Genomic DNA, 24,202 nt, shown 5'->3' with positions numbered 1-24,202 from the left:
TTCTATTTAATACTATACTGGAGGTTCTAGCCATTGCAATAAGACAGATGGAAATAAAAGGCATATAGTTTGAAAAGGAAAAAGAAAAACTGTCCTTATTCACAAAAACATGATAATATAGGTACAATATTGTAAAAAATGTACAAAAAAGCTAATTCAACTAATAAATGAACTATCAAGGTGGTAGGCCACAAGGTCAACATACAAAAAATCGATTATATGTCTATATAATAGCATCAAATTAGAATATAAAAATTTAAAAACACTCCTTGTAATAGCATCAAAAATATGACATACTTAGGGATAAACGAGGTCAAGACCTATTCACAGAAAACCATAAAACACCATTAAGAGAAATTAAAGATCTAAAAGACAGTTATGCCACAATCATGAATTCAAAGATAGGATATTGTTAAGATGGTAATTCTTCCCAAATTGACTTGTAGATCCAATGAGATTCCAAACAAAATCCTAGCAGACTTAGACAAGTTGATTTTAAAATGTATTATGAAGACAAAAAGAAAATAAAATTTTAAAAAATTGAAAAAAATATATATACAAATGGAAAGAAACTAGAACAGCTAAACAATTATGGGGGGTGAGGAAGGACAAAATTGGAAAAATCACAATGGTTTTTAAGACTACAATTTTTAAGCCATAGTAATCAAGACAGTGTGGAATTGGTATAAGAATAAACATATGAATCAGTATAACAGAATACGGAACTAAGACCCACAAAGACATGATGAATGGATTTTCAAGATGCCAAGGTATTTCAAAGGGAAAGAACAGTTTTTCAACAGTGTTTGAGTAAGGGGACATCAAAAAATGAACCTCAACCTTAATTATAAAAGCTAAAACTATAAAACTTCCAGCAGAAAACACAGAACATCTTCCTGATCTTGGAGTAAGTACAGATTTCTCAGCACACAAAAAGCAAAACCATAAATATAAATATAAATATAAATATAAATATAAATATAAATATATAGTGTGCGTATATATAAATTGGACTTCATCAAAAATTTAAAATTCTGCTCTTCGAAAAATATCATTAAGAAAACAAAAGGGCAGAGCACCTCATACCTCAGACGGGTTAAGTGGCCAACTGTTGATCTCAGCTCAGGTCATGATCTCACAGTTCATGAGACTGAGCCTTGCATGGAGCCCAGCTAACAGCTGAACCATCAGTGCAGAGCCTGCTTGGGATTCTCTCTCTCCCTCTCTCTCTGCCCCTCTCCCACTCACGTTCTCTCTCAAAATAAACAAACTTAAAAAAAAAATGAAAAAAGAAAACCAAAGGCAAACCACAGATAGGGACAAATTATTCACAATACAAATATCTCATAAAGAGTTTTTGTCCAGAATATAGAAGAAATCCTTACAACTCAATAATTAGATAACCCAAATGAAAAACTGGCAAAATACTTGAACAGGCCCTTCCCAGAAGAAGATACACAAATGTCAAATAAGCATATGAAGAAACATTTAACATTACCAGAGAAATGCATATTAAAACTACAATGAGGGAAGCCTGGGTGGCTCAGTTGGTTGAGCATCCGACTGTTCATTTCAGCTCAGGTCATGATGCCAGGGTTGTGGGATTGAACCCTGTGTTGGGCTCTGCGCTGAGTGTGGAGCTTGCTTAAGATTCTCTTTCCTTCTGCCTATCTCTGCCACTCATGCTCTCTCTCTAAAACAAAAACAAAAAAAATGTTTAAAAATGAGATATACTATATATACATCCACTAGTTAAAAAACAATGACAATATCAAGCTTTGACAAGGATATAGAGCAACTGAAACCTTTAAATACACTGTTTGTCAGAATGCAAAATGGCACAGATACTATGGGAAAGTTTCAGTTTCCTGTAAAGTTACACATAACTTACCATAAGACGCAACAATCCTACCTCCAGGTATTTAACCAAGAGAAATGAAAACACATATCCACACACAGACCTGCAACATATGTACACAGCAGCTTTATTCATAAGAGACCACAACTTAGATGTTTATCAACAACCTAGATGTCCATCAACATATATGAATAGCTACAAATTGTGGTGTATCCATACAACAGAATAATACTCAGCAATAAAAATAAAACATATTGCCAATATACAAAATAGCATAGTTGAATCCCAACATGGGTGGATTTCAAAAGTATGCTGAACAAAAACTGTCAGACACAGAGTAAATATTGTATGGTTATTTGAAGTTCTACAAAAATCAAATCTAATTTACAGTCACAGGAAGTATAGTAGTTGAACAGTACTGGTTGTTGGAGTGGAGAAGAACTGACTGCAAATGAGCATTAGAGAACTTTTTGGGTGATGTAAATATTCTATCTCTTGATGGTATTGGGGATTCCGTGGTTGTTCACATTTGTTAAAACTCCACAAACTGTAGGGACACCTGAGTGGCTCAGGTGGTTCAGTGACTAACTCTTGATTTCAGTTCAGGCCATGAACTCACGGTTTGTGGGATCGAGCCCCACATCAGGTTCCACACCAGCAACGTGGAGCCTGCTTGGGATTTTCTCTCTCAAAAAATAAATATTAAAAAAAAAACCCAAAAAACTCTAACTGTAGACTTATAACATAGGGTGCATTTTATTATATGTATATTACACTTTTAAGAAAGTTGACAGGGTAGGCAGAGAATTTGATTTATTTTACATTCTTTCATTCTAATTAAAGTGAGTCAATGGGGCACCTGGGTGGCTCAGTCAGTTAAGTGTCCAACTTCAGCTCAGGTCACGATCTCACAGTTCGCGAGTTCAAGCCCCGTGCCAGGCTCTGTGCTGACAGCTCAGAATGCTTCAAATTCCGTGTGTGTGTCTCTCTCTCTGCCCTTCCCTGCTCGCACTCTCTCTCAAAAATAAACATTAAAATTTTTTTTAATTTTTAAAAAATATTTTATTTATTTTTGAGAGAGAGAAAGAGTGTGAGTGGGGGAGGGGCAGAGAGAGAGGGAGACTCAGAATCTGAAGCAGGCTCCAGGCTCCGAGCTGTCGGCACAGGGCCTGACATGGGGCTCGAACTCATGAACTGTAAGATCATGACCTGAGCTAAAGTCAGACTCTTAGACCCACTGAGTCACCCAGGTGCCACCCCCCCACACTTTTTTTTTTTAAATCAAGTCAATATTGTGGTCTATGACAATTCCAAGTGAGTAGATCTTTTAAATATTCTGAAAATGTTTACATATTACCTTGCAATTAACATTACCTTAAAATTAACATTCCAATAACATAGAATTACCATGATTAAAAAAAATAATAAAATTAGAAAAAAATCCCCAATTTGGTTTTTAATTTATCTCATGCTTTGAAATGTAATTTTCATAGGGTGCCTGAGTGGCTCAGTTGGTTAAGTGTCCAACTCTTGGTTTTGGCTCAGATCATGATCTCACAGTTCCATGAGATTAAGCCCCGTGTCAGGCTCCTCGAAGATAGCACAGAACCTGCTTTGGATTCTCTCTCTCCCTCTCTCTGCCCCTCCTCTGATTGCTCTCCCTCTCTAAAAATAAATAAATAAACTTAAAAAAAAGACTAAACAAATTTATTTCTAAAAAAAATGAAATATAATTTTCACCAATTTTTGTTGGAGTTTGAGGAAATCATAAAATACCCTTTGTCCCCTCCTGTCTTCTGAGCCACTTGAGAGACCAAGTCAGGCAAATGGAGATTCAGTATGTCAGATTAATTGCTGAAAGATCTAGGTTAAAGGATGTAATTTAGGTTTGTGCCGAAAATGGCCACCTAATAGCTAACCCAGAATTAGACAGACCTGCTCACCAAAGCATGGGCAATCCTACACCACCACAGAGCAGAGAGCCTTCACTGCAAAGTTTACATGTCTGGCAAGAGAACACAACATAGGCTCCACAAACATGATAAATCCCAAAAAAGGGGTTTGCGTGTCCAGTTCTTTATCCCAAACGCTCTTTCCCAGGGAGGCGGGAGGGATAAGGGAAGGGAGCAATTGCTTGCTTAATGGATGTCCAAAGAAGCACCGTGAAAGGAGGCTACCTCTGCCCTCTGACTTCCCCACAAAGGGTAGATCAACATTTCTCCACCTTGACACACACAGCAAGTTCACATACAACACTCACAAAGGCACAATTCATGGTACACCAGCCATAAGGCTATCCAGGGCTACCCCTTCCCTTCCATTCAAGGGGGCATATTTAATTGCAAGTGACTAAAGTGACATATTTCAGGGGTGCCTGGGTGGCTCAGTCGGTTAAGCGTCCGACTTGGGCTCAGGTCATGATCTCGTGGTTCATGAGTTCGAGCCCCATGTCGGGCTCTGTGCCAACAGCTCAGAGCCTGGAGCCTGCTTCAAATTCTATGTCTCCCTCTCTCTCTGCCCCTTCCCTGTTCACACTCTCTCTCTTTCTCAAAAATAAATAAACATTAAAAAAACTTTTTTAAGTGACATATTTCATTTTAATTTACTTTGATAATGAGTAAATCACAAATTTCTGTATTTTATTACTGGTATTAAAAAAAAAAAAAACCCTTACTTTCTCCATCCTAATATGTCATCAGTTACAAAGTACATACCACAGGCTCGATAAAAATCTCTCAGAAAAAAACACATCTAATATACCCATTGATTTAAAGATAATTATGGAACTATAGTTCTTGTGTCAACTCATAACTCACTTAGATACACATATGTCATGAAATCAAAGCTCAGAATGGCTGGTCCAGAGTCAAATTAGAAAGGTATATATATATATATACATATATATATATATATATGTGTGTGTGTGTGTGTGTGTGTGTGTGTGTGTGTGTGTGTGTGTGTTTTCAGGCTTTGTGAAAAGGCCTCTATACACACGCATACAAACTTTTCTTACTGCTGGGAACGGTAGTGACAAGCTTTTGATGTCATTACATAAAACATAATTTTCAAACTGAAGAGGCTATCCTGGTCAGTTATAAGCATGAAAACTCTTAGCTTTCTCAGACAAAGCTTCTTTAGTTAAGTCTTCATTATAGTTTTACCAAATAACATCAATTTAAAAGTCTTTATGCTAAGACTACTACCATAAAATTTTGCACCGAGGTCCCAATTACAGATCTGGGTTCTGTGATTTATACCTTGCATGATTTTTCAACGCATATGTAGTATTTATTAGCACATTTAGGATAAATACTCTATAATCTAAAATCCTGTCATCTACAGAATAATATATGGATTCTCAAATTATCAGGCATGACCTGGATGTGTGGTGTTCTGACTAATGAGTATCTACGCCATACAATTTTCAAACAAGAATAATATAAATTATGTTCAATACAGTGTTTAGTGTTATTTCAGAAGGTATATTAAACATCTTAAATTACATCACTGTAGCATCAACTATTTTTCTTTCAGACTCAAAAGTATTTGTTAGTGAAGTTAACAGGTTTAGCAAATGTCTGTAGATCACTATTCACATCTTTACAAAATGATATATGCATTTTTCTCCTCATGCATAGAAGATACTAGCTGAGAATCCTTTGGAGCATGGATAAATGAGCTGCCTTCCCTCTCCATAATACAGAAAAAACACTAGGTTCTGTTAACAAAATTTAGTGGCTACATGCCTTCCATCCTGGGTCTTGCCCCTTTTGGGGCTGAGGCACAGATTTTATGCCAAGAACAATCCCCCCTGTTATGCCAAGAACTGATAACCATCTGTCCTATAATACTAAAAGTAGTGACTTCTCACTTTCTGATAAAGATTACAAAGTTCTCCTACCTTCCTAAAATCAGAAGAAACTGAGGTTAAATATCTCCATACTAATTCAAGTTCTTCATAGAAATAGCTAACATTTACTGAGTACTTCCTATGCAAGATACAAGGTGCTTTACATATTTTATTTTCACATAAGAAAGAAATTAAATAAATCAAATTTTTCAAAAGCTAACACAGAGGCAAATCTTTAAAGTGCAGAAAAAACCATTTATTCACAAATTACACGATAAACAAAAACCCACTACTCAAAACCACATACCAAAGGGTGAATGCTCACTTCTGTATATACTCAAGTATCTACCCTGTGAGAATATCCTTTATTAAACAAAATAAAATGTAACTAATATTTGTGTTTTTCAATTACTCTAAAACTAACCTAACCACAGCTAACTTTCTGATGTAACTTTGAGGGAAAATATAACACTCTGAAAAAAAAAAAAAAGAGGTAAGCATTCCACTAAAGGAAACATTTTTTAAATCATCTCAGAAAAATGTAGACCATTACTTACATGCTCCAACAGGTTAAGGTAAGATTCTTTAAAACAGCTTACTTTCATCTCTGACAAGGAAAAAATTAATTTTACAGCAAAAATAGCTTCCTGAGTGTCAGAAGTAACAGGACCCAGTAGTTCTATATAATTGTACTATAATATATGTGGTATAAAAATAACTCATATTAGCAATGACAGTATTGATTTGTGAATGCGATCGTGGCCTTTCAACGAAATATTTCTTTAAATATATTCTTCTCCACTCATGGGATTGTACTGTTAAGTCATGTTTCAGTTCCTATGTATGTCATGCCCAAGATATATACATTCACTGACACTCATAAACATCCCTACTTTTTTAGAAAGACATAATTTAGCTATTTAAAATTGTAATTTAATTGAGTAGTTCCAAAAAAGTTATCTAGAAAAAGAATTCCAAACCATCAGCTGGAACGTTAAAAGCAAAAGGTAAGTTTTTTTCAGAGTTTTTAAGCTTTTAAAAATAAGGAGAAGAAAATACTACTTTCGACTGGGCCAGTGCACCAGTACAATTTGATATGACATATCTATAAAAGCATTTTTCAAAAATGCACATCTTAAACATGACTCACTTGTGGTAAGGAATACTCTATCTACTTTTACAACTAAAACAATAAAACCATCATTGTGACATTGATCAGTATTTCACATATCTAATACTGAAGAAGGCAACTACCATTGTTGTAATAATTTTGAAGTCAAAATATAAGCACAAATCAGAATGAAGAGAAAGTCCAGAAAATGTTTAGAATGTATACAGTTGCATGCATTTTCAGCCAAACTTTCAAAGATTCCAAAAATAACCAAATGACAACTTTGAAGCAAAATAAATGTCAAAAAATATTTGAGCTTTGGGAGACTTCCTCTAATGCAACCAGAAAAACAGAAGAGTGAATAGTAACAGGAGTATTAGGAGGGAAAGAAATCACCAACTTCCTTTATCGTGAAACAAAAGCCAACGAGTCAACATTTTAATAACACTGGCCATCAAGTTATTCACTATTAGAGAATTCACTTTTCAAGTTGTGTCTTTAAAATGCGTTCACTTACATTTTTGGATTATTTTTTTAAGTTTATTAATCAAAACCCACTGTACTCACAATTCTAATCTTAAGAAGTTTAAATTGTAACTTATCAAAGCACAGCCCAAACACTATACAATAATTCTACCATTTAGTTTTTATATGCCTCATCTGCAGAACTCATTTTACAAACAGGAGTTTTATTCTGTCTCTCCACAGTAGATGTCCCTAGGCCTCAAACTTTAAGAGCAATCAAAAAGCCAGATTCAAAGGGTTCCTGCTACTTTTATCGGGCTTTGATAAAAACAGAGCCATCTGGTGGTGTAGCACCATCTTCCTTCTCAGTGACCGTCTCTACAGTCCCAGAGGCCGAAACAATAACCATTGTCTTATTTGCTGAAACTGTCTTCTGTTTCTCCGCAATTGCTGCACAAACAGCAACAATCTCATCACTTTCAAAGTCATAGTCGGGGATTGACTTTGGTGAGAAATGTGTCATTTCCGCTGACGCGTCACACTTCTTAATCTTCTGTGCTACCTTCTGCTGCTCCTGGAGTGTTCTTGCCCAAGAAAGGTCTTCTTTCCATATTTCAGGGTTCATTGGATAGATGTGAAGGGCTACCTGAAAACTTCGAATTGCCTAAGGGAGATAAAAAAAAAAATCAGAGTTTTTCCTTTGCTTTATTTTAAAAAATGAGTGGATTTAATAGAATCTACAATATCTCCATCTATATCTTTTTTTTTACTATATATGTATATATATGATATAATATATAATATATATTAATATGTATATATATGTATGTATGCATATAAGATATATACATATATATCTGTTTAAAAAACATATTAGAATGCAAGGATAGACATTTAGGCTGTACCCTTAACACTGCATGATGATTATGATGAAAAAAAAAAAGTTAAAGAATCTTTGTGTGAAAGAAAGTGACTGACACATCACTGCTGAGGAGTAAAAGTCCACTGAAGTACAATTAAGGATATGGTTTAAGACAGAGCGAGTGCATTGTTCAGCTTCTGCAGACCAGCAAATATAAGAATCTAGGGATTTCTTGACTAAACCACGATCAGGAAGGTACCAAGAATGCCTACCTCTGAAGCCAAGAGCTTAGCTCCGCATAATACTAACATGTATTGACTGTCACAAGAGACAAAGGATATTAAAGAATGATAAAAGGGTCAATTGGCCCAGAATATATAACAATCATAAATATATATGCATCCCAACATCAGAACACCTAAATATATAAAGTAAACACTGACAAAAGTGAAGGGAGAAATAGCAATAAAGTAATAGCAGGAGACTGCAATACCCAAATCCCAGTAATGAATACAGACAGCATCCAGAAGGAAGAGCAATACGGGAACAGAGAGCCTGAACAACACTATAAATCAAAGGGACTGAACAGACATATACAAAACATTCCACCCAACAGCACCAGAATACGCACTGTTCTCAAGGACAAACAACATTTTCTAGGAAAGATCACATGATAAGTGGACAGCATCACATGTTAGGTCACAAAACAAGTCTTCTTAACAAATTTAAGGTGACTAAGATCATACCAAGTATGTCATCTTTTCTTCTTTTTGAGAGAGTGAGTGAGTACAGGAGAGTGAGTGGGGGAGGGGCAGAGAGACAGAGGGAGAGAATCTTAAGCAGGCTTCACACTCAGCTTGGAGCCTGACTCGGGGCTTGATCTTACGACCCTGAGATCATGACCTGAGCTGAAATCAAGAGTCAGACGCTTAACCAACTGAGCCACCCAGGAGCCCCGTTTTCTGACGACAACAGAATAAAACTAGAAATCAACAGAAGAAAAACTGGGAAATTCACAAACAAGTAGAAACTACACAACACAATCTTGAACAACCAATAGGTCAAAGAAATCAAAAGGGAAAAACATCTTGAGACCAATGAGAATGAAAATGTAACACATTAACATTTATGGGACAGAGCAAAAGTAGAACTAAAAGGGAATTTTATAGAGATAATTGCCTGCATTAAAAAAGAAGAAAGATGGGATGCTTTGGTGGTTCAATTGGTTAAGCGTCTGACTTTGGCTCAGGTCATGGTCTCAAGGTTCGTGGGTTTAGGCCCTATATCAGGCTCTGCGCTGAGAGTTCAGAGTCTGGAGCTTGCTTCAGATTCTGTGTCTCCCTCTCTCTTTGCCCCTTCCCTGCTTTCTCTTTCTCTCTCTCTCTCAAAAATAAATAAATAAAAACATTTAAAAAATTTAAAAAAAAGATCTCGATTGGTAAGTTAAATCTACACTTCAATTAGAAAATGAAGAACAAACTAAGTCACAATCATTTTCCAACAGCCAACTTGTTTTGTTTTGTTTTTAATTTTTTTAACATTTATTTATTATTGAGGGACAGAGAGAGACAGAGCATGAGCAGGGGAGGGGCAGAGAGAGAGGGAGACACAGAATCTGAAGCAGGTTCCAGGCTCTGAGCTGTCAGCACAGAGCCCGACGTGGGGCTCAAACTCACAGACCGGGAGACCTGAGCCGAAGTTGGACGCTTAACCGACTGAGCCACCCAGGCGTGTTTTGTTTTTTAGTTTCATGTTATTTAAATTCCAGTTAGTTAACATATAGTGTAATATTAGTTTCAGGTGAAGAACTTAGTGACTGATAACTTCCAATACTCAACTCTATGTAAAAACCTAAATAATTACTATTGGGGCTATCCCCAACTATTGACTTTTAACTTACTACCTGATCTATTTATGTAAGTATTTTCTTGTGTTTTTGTCCAAATATATACATATATAGGAAGAATGGTTAGATGTTACAGTTTTTAGCATGTTTTCAATATATTTCTCATAGTGACCCTTCCTTTATGACATTTTAAGTATAGTCATTTTTTTCTTACCATTCCAGTCTTTCAAAAGAATCTCTTAAGTTGACATAAAAATTACACTCCGATTTTTCCAAGTAGAGCTCTAAAAAATTACATTAACTAAGGGAAAAAAAAAATAACACTTTTAATCCCTCTAAGAATTTCACAATTTTAATCGGCAGAACCATATCAACAGGAAAAAAAGTAAGAGTTGAACAACTGGTTCCCTTATTCAAAACAACTTAAAATATTAAGCAATTTTACTTTTACCGACTGGTTGGAAGCATTCTACTGTGTCACCTGCAAGAGTTTCTTTCTCTATTGGGCAGTCTTTGCTAAACATTACATCCTAGAGATTTTTTTCCACATTACCATAGACACTTAACAAGCAAAAGTGATAATGCTTTGTAAGTTTTTAAATAAAGGAGAAATGGGGGGAAAGTATTGTGTAAGAAGCTCCATTTGTTTTCCTGTTAACCTATAGAAAACAAAATACCATGAATTTCTTTTCTCCAACTCTGGTATGATTTAAGTCTTCAGGTAGAAAAAAAAAAAACAAAACGGAAAATGGACTTCGGTTAAACTGGTTTCCATCAGTGTGAACCTCATTTTGGATTATCATATTTAAGTTACTTGAAACCAATTATTCTCTCATCAAAATTCCATATTTACGATTTCTGAGAATTGGACACCTTTTGGTAAATAGAAATAATATTTACAAGAGTACCAGAAAAATCTAAGTTATCTATAACTTACTAAAGCCATTGTTAGTAAAGTTAAATTCAGGTTTTACCAGTAATTTCCTTAGCCTTTAAAGAAACCATTTTTAATTTTTTATTTGTTGTTTTACTTCTACCTGTAAAAGGCAAATAAAGCCTTGAAACAATCTTAGTTAATGACAAACAAAATCTGCCAGTACTAGATTAGATTTGCAAACACTCTTGAGGAAGTCAGCTGCCAGGTATATGTAGCCCTGCCGAAACAAAAACAAAAACAGGATAATTGTCTTAACCACCTCTCATCTATTTAGCCTGTGCTTCCTACAAGTTATGGTCCAGACAAGTTGAGAAATGCATTACGTACCAATTAATAACAAAACAACACAATAAGTATTCCACTTTCATAAGCTTCTATCCTGCCCCATTTTCCCCTCACTAAGCCTGACAACTTTTCCGTCTAAATATTTATCATCATTACTCTCCCATACTCTACTTTCTTCCTTCCCTTACATAATCTATTAGGGGTTTTGTCTCCATGTATTACTGGCATCACTTTATAAGTGGAGACCTTAATGTTGCAAAAAACTAACCTAAGAGTTGCTTATTTTATATGTATTTCAGTAAGGTTTACCAAATGCCATTTTTAAAAAATTTTCATGATGTCTAATACCTGAAAAAATATTCTGACTCTAATATAATTGATGTTTAAAATGGAAAAGATGGGGGCGCCTGGGTGGCTCAGTCGGTTAGGCGTCCGACTTCAGCTCAGGTCACAATCTCCCGGTCCATGAGTTCGAACCCCGCGTCGGGCTCTGGGCTGATGGCTCAGAGCCTGGAGCCTGCTCTGGATTCTGTGTCTCCCTCTCTCTCTGCCCCTCCCCCGTTCATGCTCTGTCTCTCTCTGTCTCAAAAATAAATAAACGTTAAAAAATAAAAAATAAATAAATAAATAAAATGGAAAAGATGTTCAGTAATAACTTTTATCTGTGTTTATGGATTAATACCTTTAAGAGGTAATTTGCTATTTACGCTCTGCATAGACATGATAAATAGCTATTTACTTTTTGGTTCAGCTAATCAAAAGCACAACAAAACAAAATTTCATCATTATAATAACCTAACTTCATTACCAGGACTATCTCTCCTAATCCAAGCTGAGCACGTCCCAAAGTTTGCCAAGACTCCCATGAATGTGGGTTTCTCTGCACGGCCATTTCAGCTGCATGTACTGCAGGGAACATTTCATGAAGAGACATTAGGACCTATAACCAAAAAGAAGAAGTAAAACCTGTCAGCAATTTTCATAAACTAGCAAACTACTAATGAATAACCATATGCAAACAAATCTTTTCATTTAAAAAAAAATATTTTTAGTCTGGTAAATATAGCACTTCAGTAGTTTTGACCCACTCCTCTGCCCATCAGGGTCAGGAACAAATATTCTTCTTCCTATTCCTAAAATAACGATGAAAATGTAAAACATCTCCTTTTCAGTCACTGAACCCTGTTGTCCATCTGGTCAAAATAAGGTGGTCATACTCTAGCCATGGTGGCTCAGAGCTATTTGAACTCTTAATTCCACTTCTGATTGTTCTATTTATGATGTGGTTTTCAGGAGATCCCAGGTCTCATTGTTAAATGAGACAAATTCAAATTTGTTCAACCACCACCCTATAAACATCTTCCTGCTACAAAAATCACTTAAACATTCCACAGGCCTCCCCACAACTGGGTTCTCCAAACCATACAAAGCAGAAAAATAGGGAGTTCTAGAACCTTCCACTTCAATCTATGGGAAAAGGCTAGATTTTAACTATCATTTTGGGGACCATTCGCATTTCATAAGATTTGTAACACAACTATCATTATCAGGTTCCAAGTTAAACAATCTATTTCATACAGTTCACCACAAATACTGCCTTTAATATATATCTAGTCAAGACTGAAAATTAAAGACTTAACCAAATGAAGGTCTTCACAGTACTTCATCCAGTGGACATAATTTGTTTGGGGTTTTCTTGGCTGATCTAAAATCAAAGTTGATAAAGAATGTGCCCTATGTTTGAAATCATTACCTGAAAGATACCTGTAAGGTGTGTAGATCAAGGCTGAAGCGCGACTACTCCCTGCCAAAAATATGTTTGATGCTCTATTAGAGACTTTTTACGTCTTTTGGGTAACTTAATCCAGTTGCTCAGAGATTTTCTTTACAGACTTTCCCACAAAATATTAGAAATGTATTTTTAAAATTCAAATGTTATTTTTAAAAATAAATTGAGTCTATTCTGACCTTTTGCTAAGGACTAGGCCATTTTTAGAGACATATCATCCGGAGTCCAATCCACCCTCATTCTGAAGAAATGAAGTTATTGGTCAGTCCACTATAATTAATTTCCAAGGAAAGCAAACACATTTCATTTATTTAAGAAATTACCAGTGACTTCCTAAAAGATAGCCATCTGTTCATATCTTACCATAGGCTGAAATAAGTTAACTTCGTTGTGAAAAGAAATGAATTTCTAATGTTGTGCAAGAGGCAGAGCAATAAATATGGTGACATGTTTTCTATAAAGGAAATATTGAAAAAAAATTAAAAAGACATATTTGAGAAAGACAATGGAAAGAAATGCTATTTTGGTTCATTTCTATTCACCAAATATAAACATAGTACAATTTCATAATGGAAGTGAAATTCTTCATAACCATTACCTGTGATTTCATCTCGTACAGGGTAGCATCATCTGGGGTTAACTGCAGTGCTTCGTCCCATTTTTGAATCGCCTCTCGATACCTGTGGTTGTGAAGTTACATTAGTATCTTATCTTCACTAAATCCTTGAGAGTACATGACCAGATGTTAAAATCAGGTACTAAGGAATAACTGTGTATCAAGAAATAGCTCTATTCAAGAACTGATGACAATAATAACAATGGTACAAAAGCAAGAAAATTAAGAGATAAAGGAAAGGGTGGCAAAAGAAAAAAAGACAAACATAAATTAAATAAAAGGTATCTTAGAAGTCTTTTTCCAATTTTATTTTCTGGGCTGAGAAATCACCACCAAAATTTCCCTCTTTTTCATCAACCTCAACGTGCAAATGTTGTCATGCATGTTAGATGTATTGCAAAGGACTTTAATGAGAAATTTATAATCCAGTTGTAATCCTGGGCTCGGCTGAGCAATCTAGGCACAGAACAATTTAAGAAGTTGTCTGGTAATTGCGTAAGGATTCTTCAGATTTAAGCTTCCTTGTCCGTAAATTCCAGGAACTCGGGGACTAGTAACGCACGGTAAGCTTATAACAAAAGGGGTCAAATGAATGATAAACAGTACAGGGATGGTGGTTTCCACCACCACCTTTTCACCGACGTTCTCCTAGTCAGGTTTCTCTTGTGAGTTCCAGAGCTGTGTGGTCAACTCACATCTCCACAAAGACATGCCACAGACACCTCAGGCTCCCTCTGCCCAAAGCTGGTCTTAGCACGCCACCTGCCAAATCTGTGGAAGCACCGCAGCACTTCCTTTTGTAAATAAAATGAAGGCACTACTGAGTCCTTCGTGTTATCCAAAGCAGTCATTCTCACGGCATCCTTCACAAGTGATTAACTCTTGTATCCTTGAATACTGTAGGAGGAGAAAGTTCTATTTACCAGAATATTTTCCATTATGAGCTGAAACTTTCTATCTTGTACCTTTTCCCCAGTGCTACTAATTCTGCTTTCTGGCACTAAACAGAAAATATATAATCCACTAGTTTTAATTCTTGGCTACATACAGAATGATCTAGGGAGATTCTGGAGGGGAAGAAATACACAACACGACACACACACACACACACACACACACACACCACACAGCTGGCCCCTGCCTCAATCAACTAAAACAGATATTCTCAGAATAGGACCCAGGCATCTATATTTTTTAAACCAGGTAATGCTAATAAACACCAAGGCTGTGAACCATGGAAAATATCTTTCATAGCGCAGTAAGCCCTATCCATGTGCTGCCTTCTCTTGAATCACTCATTATTACCTGTTTTCCAGACCCTTATTTCCTCTGTATGTGTTCTTCTCCACAATTTCCTACTGGAAATGTGAAGGTCCAAACCAAACATAACGACCAAAATATGGGCTAATATGCACTGATTATTATTTAAACAGAGGGCGACGAAATAAAGAAATAAAGGCAAAATTTGGTAGAAAATACAAAGGTGAAGAACATAAAAAAGTACGTTCTGTTTTCACCTTGCTATAGAGTTCCTTTACTAGTAGTACAAACAGACAACGTCACATCCAGGGGTCTTACGCCAGCCTGACAAATGACAAATGGGCTACCGACACCTTAAAATAAGTTTGCCACAGAGCCAACCCCATGGCCAGCAGCAGGGGTGAGGGCGGACATGATGGGAGTGTGCTTTACAAAGCCTGCCTTAGCTGCCATGATAGGTTGTAGCAGTGGCTACTGCTATTTTGTAGTAGCCGGCTATATATAACTATAACTATAAGCTGAAGATTCATCCCACAGGTGCCCCACAGGGCACCTGGGTCGCTCAGTCAGTTAAGTGTTCAACTCCTGACACTGGCTCAGGTCACGACCTTGTGGTGGTGAGATTGAGCCCCACGTTGGGCTCTGTGCTGAACATGGAGCCTGCTTGGGATTCTCTCTCTCCTCTCTGCCCCTCCCCCACTCAGCTTTCTTTCTCTCACTCAAAATAAATAAATAAACTTTAAAAAATTAAAACAGAAAAAGGTTCACCCCGCAAAAGCTGGTAGTCTTTGTTTCCAAGCAAACCAAATGTGAACATGCAGAGAGGCTATCACAACTACTGCCTGGACCATGGTTAGTATCTTCTTCAGGGGCTCTTGCTGAGCACTGAAGAAATACCTGTTTGAAAACTGTTGAACTCTGGGTGAAAGACTACTGGAAGTTTAGGAACAGTGTGGCCATTATTCACCTCATTTTTATGACCTGCTGCCCCAATGGTCTATGTTTCTCTCTGCCTCTGCCTGCATCGCAATATTGTGTCACAAATCAAACCTCTGAGAGCTCCGTTAATTGAGAATTATTTCTTTATTAGGGATTTTCCCAAATTCAAGCATGTATCTAGAGCCAGGGTCCCCAAAGTTGAAACAGGCAGTGTCACTGGCTGCTGTTTGTCAATGCTCTTCCTTCATCTCACTCTGAGATCCCTCTGGAGTGCCCATACGTCTCTGCTTTCCACATATTCGGACACTTCTGCACGGTGTCAGGCTATGCCCGTAAGCGTGGCCGGCACAGGTGTTAAATGGCTGCCACATGACTTTCCTATAAACTCTGTGCTCAGCAGGTGATGGACACGGGTTGGTTAAACAGCCGTGTCCCACTGCTGGCTCCTAGTTACCCTGAATGGGAATCTGAGACTCACAGATATTTTTAGATAATTCATACGTTAATGTTAGCTTAGAAACTGCCCACTGAACTTCAAAGTAAGGCATTTAATGTATCTTTTCAGGTACCATTAAAATTTCTTATTTATGAATTCTCCTCTTACTAAAACACCATCAACTATCAGAATTAATTAACTAGCTGCTTCTGTAGGGTCACCACCTATCAGATCACACTGCTTGGATTCATGTGCTAACCTCTCAAGGATGCCGTTCTTATAGTCCTTCCTTTCCCAGCCCCCCAGATAAAGTAGCCTCCTTTAAGCAAAACATACTTTTAAAAAAGAATGATGGCAGAGAAGAGATGCATGGGCCTCACCTGGTACTCAAGCTAGGAAAGGAGAAGATGAAAAGGGATCTACAAAGAAGAAATGAGAAAGTCTGAACTTCACTGGTGGACTCTTAAGGGGATAAAAACAACAGCTTGTGGATAAGAGAGAAAGGGAAGGAGGAGGAAGGCATGATCCCAGCGGACCTCTTCCTTCTTTGATCCGCACACGCACATCTAGCATGGTGGCCCGGGACTCCAAACCTATGCTGGCAACTAAAACATGTGGTTGGTTCACACAAAGCATTTGATTTTTTTTTTTTTAACACAAAATGTTCTTAAATCTGGCTTTCCTTATATTCTATACCTGAGTAAATGACGACAGTTTTGACATAATTGTTTTGATAGAAAAAATTGCTTCCCAAACACACGAATAGAGAAGAACCAGAAAGGAAACTGCACACGTGCGTGCGCACACACACACGTGCACACACACACAGAAATTAAAGACACTCATAATTTCACCAAAAGATGACAACCATAGTTAACATTTTTATTGTATATTCTTCCAAGTGTTTTAATGTATATCATACATATGAAACATTATTTTGTCTTTAAATTATCAAATGCTTCTCTCTATAGCATAATGCTTAGTAACTGATTACTACTATTTCAATGCAAAATTCATTCAAATAAATCCTCTACTGTTAGACATTACACTTAAAGAGCTGCTAAGAGTAAATCTTAAATGTTCTTACCACAAAAAAAAAAAAAAGGAATTATATGAGATAACAGATGTGTCAACTTATCTTTTACTGTGGTAATTATTTTGCAATATATATGTTCATGAAATAATCACATTCTCCACTTGAAACTTACACAATGTTATACATCAATTATATCTCAGTAAAACTGGAAAAAATTACCCTTTGGCCATTACAATGATCTTTTGGAAGGAAGTGGGCCAGGAATAATTATTGAAGAAAATTGTATTTTGGAGATCAAATATACTACACACATTATGTTTGATGTAAAACTGACTGGAAATGAGATCACCTTAGAAGGAAGGTTAGTCTAACTTAGGATAGCATTCTCATTGATTTCCTTTAATTAACAAAAAGCCAATGAGGGAAGAAATAAACACTATATTTCCTTGTCTGTACTACTCCCCTTCCAATTTTCTATTGATATGACCTGCCAGCTTTACAGGAAACATACCTTCAGTTGCCAGTTGGTTTGGTTCTTAAAATTAGCCATCTTTATGCTAATCAAAAATTCAAATGGCCCTAATACTCTTTGATAAGATTATGTACACCTAAAATACAAATCATATTTAAGCTGTTCAATCCTCAAAAACTAGCTTACCTGTTTAACAACTAGAATGATACTTTTAAAATATTTACTTTAGGTCTTACAGAAAAGGGGGAAAATCCTTACAATGAAACACAAATAAGCAACCCTCTCGTGTCCTCTTCTCAATCTAGCCTTCAAAACGCATGCACATAAATGAATACACTTAAAAGCTCCACTTCAAATGAACAATGACTTTCAATTTGCACTGTGTAAACAATAAAAGAACATGTACATGAACACTATTCTCAAAACCTCTGTGAGGGACAAAGACAACTTTTTTCTCTCAAAAACTTACAAATAAAAATAACAAACCTCTAAACAAAGGCCAGTAAGGAAATGTTCTTTACAGTGGGAAAAATCAGCTCATGTGCACATGCCCCCTAAAACCCATCTGTTACTTACTTGGTTAACAATATACTCCAAGAAAAAAGGGTAGGGCTTGGGAGGGGGGAAAATGCCTTTTTAAATGCACATCCTGTTTGACCCAGCAATTCCATTTCTATAAATCTTTCTTTCGAGCTGACCTGGATGTATGCACACTTCTGTCTCTGAAAGGCCAGTCACTATATCATTCATAAAAATTAAAGATGAAAACATCCTTTCTCAAAAAAGAGATGGCAAGATACATTTTAATACATCATGCAATGAAATACAAATACCCCATCATATCCAAATATTTCTGGTTTGGTTTCTGGTTTTAGATAGAGTCTAGTTGTAGACTCTGGTTTTAGAGTCTGGATGGTTAAGGGATAGTATATGGCCTTTTTTTTTTTTTTTTTAAAGGCAGTTCTATACAAAATAATCTCTAAGATATATTAAGTAAAAAAGGCAAGGGAGAGAATGGTGTATATATTTAGAATATCAACATTTATGATGTTTTAAAAGATATATACATACACATGCTTATAAATCTAAAGATTATCTTTGGCAAGATATCAAAGAACTGGTAACTGGTTTCCTGTGGGAAAGTGAACTAAGAGACCAGAGGACAGGAGTAAGGGCAAGATTTAGTCTTCATTGTATAGCCTTTGTTGGTATTGCATTTGCTTTTTTTTAAATCATGTACATATGTTACTGTCTTTTTCTTTTCATTACAAATCATACAAATACATTAAACAAACCATGGATTGGTTAAGTTCATACAGAGAGAGAGTAAATGAGAAAGAGAAAAGATACCAGGGCTCAAGTTTTCAAAATTCAGAGGTCAAGCAGAGAAGGAAGGGCTAGCAAAGATGACTGAGAAGTTGAGAAAGAAAGGAAGAAATTCAGGAGTGTGTGTGATTTCAAAGAAACCAAAGAGAAGCCTGTCACAGAGAGAGTGCCGGGTTGTACCTAAGAGAGATGCAGCAGCATGTCAATCATTGGTGACACTGACCAAACAGCATTCCTGGAAGGGCAGGAGTGGACACCAGACCGCTGAGCAAAGTGGGAGTAAGAAGTAGGAACAACGAATGCTGGCAACTCATTGGGGAAGTCTGTGAATACCAAAAAGGGAAATGAAAAGATAACTAACTAGGAATATAAAATCCAGAGAAGGCTGACACAGATCTCTAACACATGTCCAGACCGGACTTATCATCATCTCCCACTCTAGACTTACTCTATGCTTGCAACCATGGCTTAGAGAACAGCACCACCGAGTCACTGAGACAGAATCCCGGAGTCAGCCTTGACTATACTTGCCCTGCCCTAGGTTACATGAGTTGTCAATTCTCTAATTCATCCTTTAACTCACGGTCACTGCTCCTATTTAGTGTAAGTCCTCAGCCTTCCTTGCTGGGATGATCAAAAATTCAAGTAATGATTTTTAAAAATTTTTTCAATGTTTATTTATCTGTGAGACAGAGCAAGAGCAAGGGAAGGACAGAGAGAGGGAGACACAGAATCCAAAGCAGGCCCAAACTCACAAGCTGTGAGATCATGACCTGAGCCCAAGTCAGTCGGACGCTTAACTGACTGAGCCACCCAGGCGCCCCAAGTAATGACTTTCGTTGGCCTCCTTTCGGCTGGAACACTGTTCGGCCTGTTCTTCAGCTAATTCCAATGTGTCTTTCCTGACTCTGCCCTGATGCCCTCTCCTCCCAAAAATCATCTCAAATACTCTTTAATGCTTCTATTTCCCCATTTAGTTAAATGCCCTTCTTTTAGATCATCCAAAGAACTCTCTAAATAGTCCTCTTTACTACATATCGAAACAGTTTCTGTGTATCACCCACAAAAGATGTTTATTTAATATTTTCTTTGTGGCATCCATGCTTAACAAAAATCACCGAATACATTTTCAGTGAGTAAAAAATATATATATATAAGAAATTAATATGCCAGACTAATTTGGGTGAGGAGAGTAGAATATAAAACAACAAATGTCAAATGATGTTGAATATAATTTTATCTTTGCCAAATCAGAAAGACTTTTTAAAAAATTTTTTAGAAAGACTTCCAGACTTTACACAGCTTTAAGTTTTAATTTAAAATTTAATTCGATTAGATTTTTGATAAAAAGAAAAGCTGCACACATTAAAATGTAATGTAACTCATTAGCTGTCTTCCAGATATAGTTGATTCTCATTCTTGTAGTTATGTTCTATAAAGCTGCTGTAAAGACTGAATTAGTGAATACTGAATCACGGCTCATAGGGGAATACAGGGTTAAGTTTCTGCAAGCCTCTGGTCATATTTGTATCAACTGATTAATATATAGCCTTGTTTTATGTGCTCCTGTTTAAAGACATCTTATTTAATAAATATTGCTGATTCATTAACATTGATCTCACAGCCCACAGCACTGTAACTCATGCCTGGACGAAGCTTACTGGACAAAGCTTACTGAATGAACACATGTAGTTTCTCTGTAAGGCACATCACAGCCTTCTTGTCTTTAGGAACACTAGACAGCACTTCTGAACTATACTTCAGAGGCGTTTTAAACAGCAAAATCACCAACAAAGGGCACAAAAATGTGGAAAATATAACACTAGACAGACCCCAAAAAGGGACACTTGTTTATACAGTGTGAGAGCTGAAACAAGAAGGCAGAGCACCTGCCGTGTTGGACTCAGCTGGGAATACACACAGGAGGCACTCAGATTCTCTCAGCTCTGCCGATGTCCACTAACAACTGTGAAAGCACCGTGAGCACTGATTTGGGGGTTACCAATATATTTGTGAGTGGGTAAACTCATAAATGAGGAAGCCATGAATGAGGTTTCACTGTATTTAAGAAGAAATGTTATAGCACTTTTTCTATGTCAAATAAAATATAGCTACAAAGGAGTATCACTTTCACTAATATCATGACAGATTTCTAATTGATTTCTATCAATTTTACATCCTTATGTGGAAACATCAAAATAAATTTAAAAATTATTTCCATACAGCTACATTTTTATCAAATCCCTAGTAAATATTAAGATTCCTCATTATTATATATTATCATTAAATAATCTTATTTCCTCCTTAAAACCTATGTCATCAAGAACTTTAAAGTTTTCACCTTATTTTATATTGTGTTTCTAATAATATTTACAGTAATTGTGCCCCATGGGCACCTGGGTGAGTCAGTCCAGTTAAGCATGACTTTGGCTCAGGTCATGATCTCATGGTTTGTGAGTTCAAGGCTCCCATGGGGGGGGGGGGGGGCAGAACAGACCCACTTTGGATACATTCTCTCTGGCCCTCCCCCACTCATCTCCCCCTCAAAAATAAATAAACATTTAAAAAATAATAATAATTGTACCCCAAAATGATAGAAATAACTTCTCTGGCTGAATTTATATTTTCATATTGGAAGTGGTTTTCTTTTGTTCAGGATATATTTGAAATTAAAAGTTTAGTTTGCTTCCTTGATTTTATAAACACTTTCATATAGACGTTATAATGATATAGAAAGTAGTTTTAGACAGGTTTAATTTGAGTGAAAGTTGTGTGATTTCCAATGTAGGTAAATCAGGTTCCAACTTTTAGACAATGATAAATTTTCTGAATTAAACAAAAAAAATTCCTCAAGTTATTTTGAGGTTTTTCTGTCTAGAATTTGGAGTAGCATTCTGAAGAAAGCAAGGACAAAATAATGTGTAGCTAATACAATGAACATTCTAATAAGGAACCTAATTTCCATAGCTCAGAAAGAAAGAAAAAAGGATCTGCAAGAGGCAATAAAAGAGAAAAAACATAATTATTGCATATCTTCTCAAGACATACATATTTAGTGAAAGGAGGGCTGGATTGGAAAGAAGTGCTGAGATAATGCTCAGAGTAGAGTTCCTGGGTGGTTTTATTAGGCAAGGGAAAGATATAAATATACTTTAAATTCCAAACTGCTCCGAGTTTTAGTCACTATCACTTATTAAAATTACGTGGACTCAGGATTAGGCTGAATCATAAAGCCCACTTTCAGTAATAATTTAAACTATTTACTTACAAAAAAGAACAAACACATCTTAAAAGTTTTTAATTTTTTATTATAGACAAGAACAAACAATTCAGAGCAGATCAACTGCCTCTGGAAACAGTAGGAAGGAGCTCTGAAATTACATAAAGATGTATGCACACTGAATAAAGGTCATTTTCCAAAGCAAATTAAAACAATGATGCCAACTTCTACGTGGTACAGGATGTTCCCTAGTTGTTCCTGTATTGAAAGCAATTGCCCTGGTCTACTCGTTGCCATACTAGACAATGAGTTTTCTGAAACAAGTGAAAAGTCACAATTTTAACCTCCCAATTTCTACTTCAGATATAGAGATCATTTAAAATTATTTTATCACCTAGGGGTGCCTGGGTGGCTCAGTCCATTAAACATCTGGCTCTCAAATTTGGCTCAAGTCAGGATCTTGCAGTTCGTGAGATGGGAGCCCTAGGTCAGGCTCTGCACTGTTGGTGTGGAGCCTGCTTGCGATTCTCTCTCTCGTCCTCTCACTCTGCCCCTCCCTCTCCCTCTCTCACTCTCTCTCAAAACAATTAAATAAATTTAAAAAATGAAATTATTTACCCCCAGATTATTCACTCATTGAGCATACACACAAATGTCATAAAGTAATATTCACTAGAGGGGCACTTGGGTGGCTCAGTCAGTTAAACATCTGACTTCAGCTCAGGTCATGATCTCACAGTTTGAGAGTTCAAGCCCCACATCAGGCTCTGCGCTGACAGCTCAGAACCTGGAGCCTGCTTCGGATTCTGTGTGTGTGTGTGTGTGTGTGTGTGTGTGTGTGTGTGTCTGTCCCTCCCCCTCTTGTGCTCTCTCTCTCTCTCTAAAAAAAGTAAATAAATAAACAAATAAATTTCACTAGAAATTAATTCTAGTATATAGAAGAATTTGGATCAAATTAAAACATGTAAGTAAGTGGGCAGGACTATAATAAGTGCCTTATTTTAATGATAAATATATGATAAAATCATTAAGTCTGCAAAAGGCAAAACAATAAATAGGACTCCCTTCCCCTAGCTAAACCAAATCACCCTGCCTTCCTGCTTCCTCGGACAGGCTCACTGTGACCCCCTGTTTACATTTACTTCTGTGTTTGTTTAAAAGCTCTATGCAGGGGCGCTTGGGTGGCTCAGTCGGTTAAGCATCCGACTTCGGCTCAGGTCACGATCTCACGGTTCGTGGGTTCGAGCCCCGCATCAGGCTCTGTGCTGACAGCTTAGAGCCTGGAGGCTGTTTCAGATTCTGTGTCTCCTTCTCTCTCTGCCCCTCCCCCACTCATGCTCTGTCTTCCTCTGTCTCAAACATAAATAAACATTAAAAAAAAATTAAAAAAAAAAATAAAAGCTCTATGCAGACCAAGGTAAATGCAGCTAACACAATAGGACCTAACATATATCAATAATTTCTAAAGGAATAAGGCAGACACAAGTGGTCTACAGTCTTTGTGGGGTAAAGGAGGACAATATGGCCTGAACCAGAAAACAGTTGCCACTGCCTAAGCCAAAGTTTTAAATACCACAGCTAAAGACGTAGTCTTAAGCCTCCTAATGTATTTCAGTATATTTGGATAACCTAGCAATAAAAATAAAGAATGCTTTTGTCCTCAAAAAGATACACTATCTGAAAAAAGAGAATCCTAATCATCATTCCAGACTTTCTAGTCCATAAGATAAAAATCCTAAATAAAGAATAAATTAAATCCAGCAACTTATTAAAAAGTATGAAGTCCACATGACCATGTAGAAAATACCTCAAAGAAGCATTGGAGAAACTTCATATGTAACTGATAATGGAGGGAAAAAGGTACATGACACTCAACAATACTTAATACCCATTT

The 24,202-nt window shown here is 36.6% G+C and overlaps 1 protein-coding gene across 5 annotated transcripts in view; it reads right to left on the bottom strand.

The window, feature by feature from the left end:
* Positions 1-5,942: 5,942 nt before the first annotated feature.
* TTC33 (tetratricopeptide repeat domain 33) overlaps positions 5,943-24,202 on the bottom strand; it is a 39,514-nt gene continuing 21,254 nt past the window's right edge. For all 5 annotated transcript variants that reach the window (XM_042996024.1, XM_015543514.2, XM_007095446.3 and 2 more), the window contains exons 3-5: positions 13,602-13,683; positions 12,023-12,154; positions 5,943-7,948 (exon numbers count right to left, since the gene is read on the bottom strand). In XM_042996024.1, coding sequence (XP_042851958.1) covers positions 7,595-7,948; positions 12,023-12,154; positions 13,602-13,683 — 568 coding nt within the window. In that variant the 3' untranslated portion in view covers positions 5,943-7,594. The remainder of the gene's footprint in view (positions 7,949-12,022; positions 12,155-13,601; positions 13,684-24,202) is intronic.

Source organism: Panthera tigris, chromosome A1, assembly GCF_018350195.1.
Source record: "Panthera tigris isolate Pti1 chromosome A1, P.tigris_Pti1_mat1.1, whole genome shotgun sequence".
Classification (NCBI taxonomy): Eukaryota; Metazoa; Chordata; class Mammalia; order Carnivora; family Felidae; genus Panthera; species Panthera tigris.
Note: the sequence above shows the minus strand (reverse complement) of the source record. Positions and strands in the feature narration are given on the sequence as shown.